Source organism: Lactuca saligna, chromosome 5 (genome assembly GCF_052625555.1).
Source record: "Lactuca saligna cultivar CGN05327 chromosome 5, ASM5262555v1, whole genome shotgun sequence".
Classification (NCBI taxonomy): domain Eukaryota; kingdom Viridiplantae; phylum Streptophyta; class Magnoliopsida; order Asterales; family Asteraceae; genus Lactuca; species Lactuca saligna.
In genome coordinates, this window is record NC_136421.1 from 267,779,326 (window position 1) to 267,789,662 (window position 10,337).

Here is a 10,337-nt window from a genome sequence, read left to right on the forward strand (position 1 = left end):
AACATGTAAGTATAACTATATCTACTGAACTTAAGTAAATCATGACGAATAGTCTAATCGATCTTTTGTGGTGGACTTAATCAGTGCACAAGAATGTGTACCCTATCCCTTAGTCCGTTACTTGACTCACACATCCATGTGAACAAGTAGTTAGTATTAACTTTTCCAATGCTTGAAAGTTCTCATTCATCATGCTATACCACTTGCATGATTCTAGGTTCCTGTCCAATTGAAACATGGGTGATGAGGATCTTTCCTTCTTTGGTAAATTTAGACACTACCACAAATGAAAGAATAAATTCATATTTCCACTCTTGCTCTTGATGGAATCTTATAAGCAACAAAAATTTCCACAAATTCCATTGTAAGGATATTTTAAAATAAATAAAATCAAAATTTCCTTTTATTTTAAAAACTTTGCGGAAAAACTAATCCTTACAATCCAAATGTATATGAAAACTTGTTGTTATCTATTCTTAAGCAATTTCTCATAACTCCTAAGAAGTAGCTTAAGAATCCAATCTTCAAACTATGCGATAGAAATCCATCTACGCGATCAGATTCAGCATATTCTTTCTTTAAGTTTCTTCAGTTCTCTTTGATTCTTAAAACATCAACATGTGACCCAATCACATCATGTATCAACAATCTCAGAATAGAAACTTAGTAGAGTTAGATAGTGTAATTTACCTGAAGTAGAGTCAAACATATTGACCTTAACATCCTTAGGTAAATTGGCAACTTCACAACCAATGCCCCTTCCTTTGGCAATTTAACATATGGACGCTTTGGTAATGGAACATGGGACTATCACAGACTTAGCCTTTCTCTTTACCATTTGGTCAACTGATTTGACTATGGCTAATCCCTTTCCATTAGGAAGAGAGAGCTTTACAGGATGTCCAATGTCATTATTGTCAATGTCCATAAAGTTTTTAGGAAGTTGATCTTAGCAAATAGATAAGATCATTCAGGGTCTTTTCATAGTCTATTTCATAGGTGTTCCAAAAGAACTCACTATGTGACTTAGAAAGTAGATGTACCACCAACTTTCCCAAGACTTTGACACCCAACTCTCCTGGCTTGTCAATATGTGACTACATCTCCAGGATGTGACCACACATAAACCTTTACTTGCCAATAGGACTTGAGTGACCTTAAACTTTTCAAGAACTTGTGGGTTAGGGAGAATAATTGGAGGAGGTGAAAGAAGTATGATTTCCATGGGACATCATCTTCATTTAGGAAAGCTTGTTTCAAGAGATTTGGGAAGATTATAAATGTCTAAACCAGACATCTTTTGGGAGATATTCAAGACAATTGATTTAAAGTCCTTAATATAACACCCAATATGAAATATTAAGGCTAGGACCCAACACAATACTTATATAACTTGGAAGAGGGATGCCGTAATCCAAGTTATAAAATATTTGAAGGTAGGTGAATAAGCATTCACCAATTTCCACCAAGAAAAATGAAATGTATTATTAGGTTTTAATTGGATTTGAAACTCCTAGATCTTTTGAGATTCATTGAACTGTTCAATGGCATGTTTCAATCTCAAGTGTGCCCTTCAGGTTTTGTGACTGGGATGCCAAGGATCACAAAACAAGCTGTGAAGTAACCATGTAAATTACTTGGTACCCTTAAGTGTTTACCCCTTAATCGATGTGCCAGTTAACCACACACGCTCCATCGATACTATGATAAACATTAAGTTACGCTTTGCCTACCTTGTTAAATACTAGTTAGTGTGCCGGTTAACCACACACGCTCCACTAACCGACTTAAACAAAGTTCAAAGTGTAATTTCATGGATTATCACCTTATTCACATTTTCCTAAGTAACTAAGATTGGGTATTATTAAGAGTTTAGTTACTTAGTATTTATCATTAATACTTTTAATGAATGGAGAATTATAGTCCTGTCAAACCCGTTCGGCTAACGACCCTCCACCAGTCAAGGAAGCGGTGGGTGAGAGTGGACACCCATTAAACTGTCATTTTATAGGCAGTAACCTTATACCCCCCCTTATAGACCAACTTCGTGAATGAGGCCTACTAACGGTAAGACTGACTTTACTCTTATACATATATAAAAATATTATTAACTTATAGTATTATAAAGTATAAGGATTGAATTTTAACTCCTTAAAATTCTAAGGGATTAACTTGGAATTAAGGTATTCATAAGAGAAAACTTTTTCAAATTCCAAAACTTGAGGGCAAGTTTTGAAACTATTCAAAACTAATTAATTCCATAACTTATGTGTTTAAAGTAGTTTTAATTAAAGACTCTTCAAGTTCCATAACTTGAGGACAAGTTATGGAAGACTTTAAATTATTAAAGAATGTAACTTTTACTTTATTTTGTAACTTATGAAATTAATTAAGGTTACATATTTTATTACTTAATGAAGTGACTCTTGAACCTCCATAACTTGTGGACAAGACTCTTCATTTTTTGTAACCATTGCCAACTTTTATGAGTTTTATGATTCTTAAATGTGACTTTTCATATAACTTGAGGACAAGTTACAAAAACACATTTTAGAATCAACTCTTAGATTAAAATGGATTGAAAACACATAATCAATTAACTTTCCTATTAATCGAACCAACTCATAAGAAAAGATAATTCAAATCAAACTTTTTCATGTAATTAGTCTAAACCTTAAACTAATACAAAACATGAATATATTGACAATTATCTTTGAAATTGGATTAGCATGAACATTACCACATCAAAATCAAGTTTATAAGTCCAAAAACATCCTAAGGTAATGTTCCTAGTCCAATTCCAGCCAAAAAAGTCAAATTTATGTTGTCTGGGGGTCCAACTCGTCGAGTGCATGAACCAACTCGGCGAGTTGGATCGATTTGATCAATTTTTAGGCATGGACTCGCCGAGTCTGATGATCAGACAGCAAACACCTTCGATTTTTTAAGCAGTTTTGCAAATATAACAAGAAAACAAGTCTAGGCTCTGATACCACTGTTGGGTTTTGAGCATTGTAACACTCCTAAGTATACATGCAACCCTAAATACCTTGGATATATGTTTTCTCTATTATACATGCAAATATGAACTTCCAAGGTATTATCCTAATCTAGCATACAAAACAATGAATATAACAAGATAGAATACATACCTCTTTGATGTAGAATGTCTTCATGAAGCTTGAGTGCCTAGTGCCTCAAGTGTGACACCTCAAATGGTTCACACAACACCAAATACACTTGGAATAACTTGAGAGAATTCTACAACTCATGAAGTCGGCTAGTCCTTCTTTTACACACACTAGTGGCCGATTTTGGTGAATAATATGATGCTTATATAGTCTGTTACAATTAGGGTTACACCATGGGTTATGTAACCTCCATGGAGCATCCATGGAGTATCCTATGGTTTCAACCCAACTAGATAATCCATGGAGCATTAGCCCACTATATAAGTATGGATGATTTACACAATCAACCCATATATTTAATTAGTCTTCTTTTGATCACATAATTAATTCTAAATTAATTCTTGATCAATACTAATTAAATATTATTATTCTTATTATTAATATACTAGAACTTATAATATATTAATAACTATAAGTGTCTTATTTCTCTCACTTAGTCTATCCAATTGCATGATGCCATGCAACCCAAATGGACCATGTCGGGTCGGGTCAAGTCTTACCAATTATAGTTATGGACTTAGATATTAATCCAACAGTTATATGGTCATCCACTAGACTACTCTTCTTTACGAGTTTTTGGATGTACTTGTTTTTCTCTTCGTTATCGTGTTGAAAGGAATATGATGGGGCTGAAATCTGCTATTTATGTATTTTTGGGGTATGGGATTGGTCGGAAAGGATACCATTGCTATGATCCTGTGAGTCAAAAGTTATATGTTTCTGGGCACGTTACTTTTTTGGAACATACTCCTTTCTACTCGATTCCTGCTACAGCCCACAATGTAACAAAGTCTGATCTTCTACGTATTGATCCTTCTAATGAAGATATAGAGGCTCAAGACTTATCTATGCCACATGATCCCTCAGCACATGACACACCCACTTCTTCAGAGGGTGCCTCGACTCCACCTATTCCTGAGCATGATCCTCCGATTATTGAAGTTGAGGATCCTCCTCCACCACCAACCCTCAGGAGATCTTCTCGTTCTGTCAAGTCCACCAAGCTACCAGATTTTTCTTACTCTACATATTCAAGACCGTTTGCTTCATTTATAGCAAGCATCCATCATCTGTTTGAACCTGAATCATATAGAGAAGTTGTTTCAGATTCTCTTTGGAAGAATCCTATGGTTGAGGAACTCACGGCTCTTCATCAGACTCATACATGGGATTTGGTTTCTCTTCCTCTCGGGAAACATACGATAGGTTGTAGTTGGGTGTACAAGATAAAAACAAAAGCTAATGGCTCTGTTGAACGATATAAGGCTAGACTTGTAGCAAAAGGGTATTCCCAACAGTATGGTTTTGACTACAAGGAGACATTTGCCCCAGTTGCAAAGATGACGACAGTTCGTACTATGATTTCAGTTGCATCCGTTCGACAGTGGAAGATCTTTCAAGTGGATGTCAAGAATGCCTTTTTGAATGGTGACCTTCATGAAGAGGTTTATATGACCTCTCCTCCAGGAATTCAACACCGACCGAGCGAGGTTTGTCGGCTTCGAAAAGTTTTGTATGGGCTCAAGCAAGCCCCTCGTGCTAGGTTTTAGAAATTCTCCACAGTGATTACCTCTCTTGGATTTGTCCAGAGTAATCACGATTTTGCTCTGTTTGTTAGATGCTCGAGTGCAGGACGAATTCTTCTGTCTTTATATGTGGATGACATGATTATTACAGGTGATGCCCATGGTGGTATTCAGTCTTTGAAGCGTGATCTAGCTCGACGATTTGCTATGAAGGATTTGGGCTTGCTGCGTTATTTCTTGCGTATTGAGGTCGCTCAGTCTAAGAAAAGGTACCTTCTTTCCCAGACCAAATATATATCTGACTTGTTTACACGGGCGAAACTTTCTGACAATCGGACTATTGATACCCCTCTTGAAACCAATGCTCGATACTCTCCTACTTATGGTGTTCCTTTGTCTGATCCGAATCTTTATCGTACTATGGTGGGAAGTTTGGTTTATCTCACAGTCACTCGTCCAGATGTTGCTCATGTTGTTCATATTGTCATTCAGTTTGTTACTACACCTACCTCTGTTCATTAGGGAGTTGTTCTTCAACTCTCTTGTTTCCCTCGACGTCTTCTCTTGAGTTATGTGCCTATAGTGATGCTCATTCTGATGGTGATCGTCATGATCGTAAGTCTACCACTGGATTTTGTGTATTTCTTGGAGAGTCTCTTATTTCATAGAAGAGCAAGAAACGGGATGTTGTCTCTAGATCTTCCATGGAGGCTGAATATCGTGTTATGGCTGTAACTACATGCGAGATTATTTGGTTACGGTGGCTGCTTGCGGATATGGGAGTTTACATTTCGGCACCTACTCCCTTGAATTGTGATAATAAAAGTGAGATACAAATTGCGAAGAATTCTGTTTTTCATGAGCGGACGAAGCACATTGAGATTGATTGTCATTTTACTCGTCATCATTTGCAACTTGGGACCATTTCGCTTCCATTTGTTTCATCAACTTTGCAGCTTACGGATATCTTTACGAAGGCTTTATCGGCTTCTCGGTTTCGGTTCTTATGTGACAAACTCTCAATGCTTATTGCTACGGCATTGTGAGTTTGAGGGGGGTGTTAGTCTATATTATTAGTTCGCTTGTTTATGAGCTCTTTTTTGTCTTTAGTCCATTAAGGTTTCTGTCTAGCTAGTATTTATATCCGCTTTATTCCTTGTAGTCTACACGTTTTTCTCTGAGAACCTTTGTAATTTCTCTTTGATATAATCATATAATAATGTTCTCAAAATAAAGTTATAAACATTACCAATTAATTAAATTATTTGATTGATATTCTTTTGGAACTCCAAAAATATATTAAGCAAGCCTAACAATATGCTAGACAAAAAGGTTACATAAGTTTACGACACTAATTGGGTTTGAGGTTAATCCACACAATTATGTTAAAGCTTATTACTCCTATTGTAAAACCAAGAGTATGAATGTGTCACAATAAAATAAAAAATTATGGATTTCTTTGAAAATCACATTCATAGATGTAGAGGTAATAATATTATTATTGATGAGACGTTGAACGTTATTTGAGGAGCTCTATAACATCTGATGTGAGGAAACCAAAAATATCAAATACGAAAGGTAAATGCATGTTGATTTTCCATGCATATTTTCTAATGTTGGGTTACTTTGCATGATGCAACTTTTAAAGCAGTCTGTCTTATAGTGAAAACTCCACTCCACATGCCCACAAGAGGGAAAACTCATGTTAGAGCCTCACATGCGTGTTTCCATCCTGCTTGTCCACAAACTAAAATGTTGGTTGGCCTAAACGTTGATATTCTTTCGAACTGATCAGTCAAAAAGTTTGCAGGTACCTCTTTCTTTGTAGAGACATCGGTACGTCTAAATATATAAAAAAGAACATCACTAACCTAATCGTGTCGGTACTTTAAACCTGAAAGATCTCTACAATGTACAACATGCTTCCGAAAATAGTTCAAACCAGTGGCGGATCGCGAAAGAAAAATCAAGGATTGCACAAATTCTTTAGGGTTGCACTACTCGAAAAAAAATTCCAAATGAAGTTTCCGTCACAAAATTGTCACTAAACCGGTGAATTTACATTAAATTTATAATTATCGGACTTTATGATAGATTGCTCACGGATTTGTGATGGATTTTCGAAAAAAAACACAAGATTTACATTTGATGTGAAAATTGGAAGGGTAGCCCCTACATAGTAGCTCCGCCCATGGTCCAAACAAGTTTTGTGACTAACATGACATTTCTTGTTACTCGGAATTAAAGAGAGCATAAGGCGATATTTAAAGATACTCCGTTGACCAAAACCATCAATACTTGAGAGTTGAGAATAGCAGGATTCATGTATTAGATTAACGTTTTTCTAGTAGTTTTTCTGCAACTAATACAAGTTGTATCAATAAAATGACAAAGTTATTATAATTTATATAGCCCGTGGGGGAAAACTCCAATTAAGTGGACATTGTTGACAATGGGATGTTGTTAAATTCAACTCTCATCGTTGAATTTAGTTAGAACTTATTCCGTATCCAGATGTTGTTTATTATATTATTAAACAAAGTATATACGACTCACATATAGTCTTTAAATATTGTTTTCGAGAAGTGTTTTAAGAAAAGGCTCACCGCTTGTTTGATATTGGACACACCTTGTGCTTCAATCCCACCGCCCCCTATAAATAGATGATGCATAAACACTTCTTAAACACAATAAAGGCTCCTTTCTCTTATTCGCATCTTCGTTAACAATAATTCTCTATCTTCTCGTGCCTCTTGAAATTGTCATACTCATGGCTTTATCAAAAAAATTGTTCAAAATCTCACATTTTGCATTATGCTTATGGGTTTTGTTTGGGACAACTTCTGGTCAGCTATCCGCTAATTTCTATGCTAGAACTTGTCCTAACTTCCGCTCTGTTATAACAAGAGCAGTGAATTCTGCTGTCTCTAGTGAAGCTCGAATGGGAGCTTCATTGCTTCGCCTCCATTTCCACGATTGCTTTGTTAATGTAAGTATCTATAACCTTTTGCCACCTCTACTGTCTTGGGCGAAATTTAATGTGTACAAAATTGTACGGGAGATAATTTATTTAACTTATGATTTTATGCTAAAAAAATTTAGCATCTTTAGGCTTGTTTGTTACGTAATCTTGTGTTTTGCATGCATGAGACGGGCCGCCAGCCGCCAACGTTTTCATCAACGATCGTTGATTTTGTGCTAATTCCGTCATTAAAGTTACACACTACGATCTTAAATCCATAGAGCAGTGTTGACTTGTTGACTGATGTGCATGAACGAGTCAATGAACCTCAAATGTCAAACGAATGTTATGCACTAAAGCCTTTTCCTCTGTAGCTTTTAACTTCTTTTTTTTTCTTCCATATCGGAAATACACAGGGATGTGATGCATCAGTGTTACTTGACGACACTGCAAATTTCACCGGAGAAAAATCAGCAGGCCCGAATAGCAATTCACTGAGAGGATTCAATGTCATTGATACTATTAAAACCCAATTAGAGAGCCAGTGTCCCGGTGTTGTGTCTTGTGCTGATATACTTTCTGCAGCTGCACGAGATTCAGTTGTTGCAGTAAGTAAAAAAAAACTTTAGTATTGACGTGCAATATCTCCATCATATATATCCAGATACATAAAAATTAAAAAACCCAGAATACTAATTTGGCTTGTCTTCGAATACCATAGTACTTTACTGCATGCTGATTATTTTTGTTAATTTTCAGCTTGGTGGGCCAAGTTGGAACCTTGTATTTGGTAGAAGAGATTCGACAACGGCAAGCCAAAGTGCTGCGAATTCTAATCTTCCTTCACCAGGTGCAAGTCTGAGTGGACTTATTTCATCCTTTTCAAACCAAGGTTTTACTACTAATGAAATGGTAGCCCTCTCTGGTGAGTACTTAATTCTAATATTCACCCTTAATTAAACGTGGTTCCTTTTGTTGATCCTTCGATCAATTAAAGCCCCATTGTTTGGATCACTTAATAAGTTATAAAGAAGTTTCATGCAACTGATCGTATGATACTTTTCACATTTCATTAGTTAAAAGATAAAAAGCACACGTGATGCATGGCTTTGAGGAGTATTACTGACATTTTACAGTTTACTAAATTTTTAATACCTTCCATGTTCGTTTTTTTGTTTTATGTAGGAGCTCATACAATTGGTCAAGCAAGGTGTACTGTATTCCGCAATCGTCTGTATAACGAAAACAACATAAATTCATCATTTGCAACATCGTTGAGGCCAAATTGTCCTTCAAGTGGTGGTGACAACAATCTATCGCCACTAGACGCTTCAGCTACATCTTTTGATAATAGATACTATAATGATTTGATTAACCAGAGGGGACTATTGCATTCGGACCAAGAGTTATTCAATGGTGGTTCGACTGATGCACAAGTGCGGACCTACAGTTCTAATGCTGCTACTTTCTCGACAGACTTCGCAAATGCAATGGTGAAAATGGCAAACCTTAATCCTTTGACTGGCTCAAGTGGTCAAGTTAGAACCAATTGTAGGCGTACCAATTAAGCTCGTTGTCCGGAAGCAAGAAAATGTCTTAATATTTCATAAAGTAACACAAATAAAATAAATTAAGTATGAGAGAATAAAGGTTTTTTTTTTTTTTTTTTTTTTTTTTTTCTTTTTTAGTTCTTTTTGATCTTCTCGTCGTTTTGTAATGCTTGGTACGAAACGAGGGCTTCTATTATTTACGGGAGATTTTTTTTTTTTTTTTGATTTTCTTGTAATGCAGACAATTTGCAATAATATTTTACTTTTAATTTACATCTTTGTTCCCACTATTTATTGAGTAGGTAACAAGTACAAGAATAAATACCGAAATAAACATTTAAAAAAAAATAAATAAAAAAATAACCTCCACAAGGTCATGCAAGTTATATTTTTTCTGCCAGCAATGCCTCCTATAAATTGAACTTGCTTCTTACTCCACTCTAGTATTTTAATATTTTCTTTGAAAATATGAGAACTAAGTTATTTTCTAAAAATATATTTTGATCTTCTGACCTAAACACTTTACATGAACAAGATCTTTTTCACATACAATCACTGTGTAAATAGTGGGTTTTATCTACGTAAACAACCCGTAACTAAAGACATTTTCTATCGGGGTTTTTTTTAGAACATATCTCAACTTCAAAAGGATGTAGTGTTCGAGTCATTTGACTTTAAGTCAGATGACACGTGTGAGTCTTGTTTGCTTAGAAAGATGACTAAATCAGCTTTCACTTATACTTATGAAAGAGGTGAGGGATTGTTGGATCTCATACACACCGATCTGTGTGGGCCCTTTAGTTCCACCACAAAGGGATGCAAACCGCTTCTATGTAACTTTTACTGATGATTATAGCAGATATAGATATATCTACTTAATCACTCATAAGTCAAAAACTTTAGAAAAGTTCAAAGAATTTAAGCATGAAGTGGAGAATTATTTGGGCAAACAGATAAAGATGCTCAGATTCGATAGGGGTGGTGAGTATCTTAGTATCGAGTTCAACGACTATCTTAAAAAATGTGGAATTGTTTCACAATTGACGCCTCCTAGGACACAGCAGCTGATTGGTGTAGCTGAGAGGTACAATCAAACCTTGTTAGACAT

At 35.7% G+C, this 10,337-nt stretch overlaps 1 protein-coding gene across 1 annotated transcript; it reads left to right on the plus strand.

The window, feature by feature from the left end:
- Positions 1-7,419: 7,419 nt before the first annotated feature.
- Positions 7,420-9,323, plus strand: LOC144997747 (cationic peroxidase 1-like). The gene is made up of 4 exons (XM_078957616.1): positions 7,420-7,706; positions 8,096-8,287; positions 8,439-8,604; positions 8,865-9,323. The coding sequence occupies exons 1-4, from the start codon at positions 7,488-7,490 to the stop codon at positions 9,245-9,247; spliced, it is 960 nt and encodes a 319-aa protein (XP_078813742.1). The 5' UTR covers positions 7,420-7,487; the 3' UTR covers positions 9,248-9,323.
- The last annotated feature ends 1,014 nt before the right edge of the window (positions 9,324-10,337 follow it).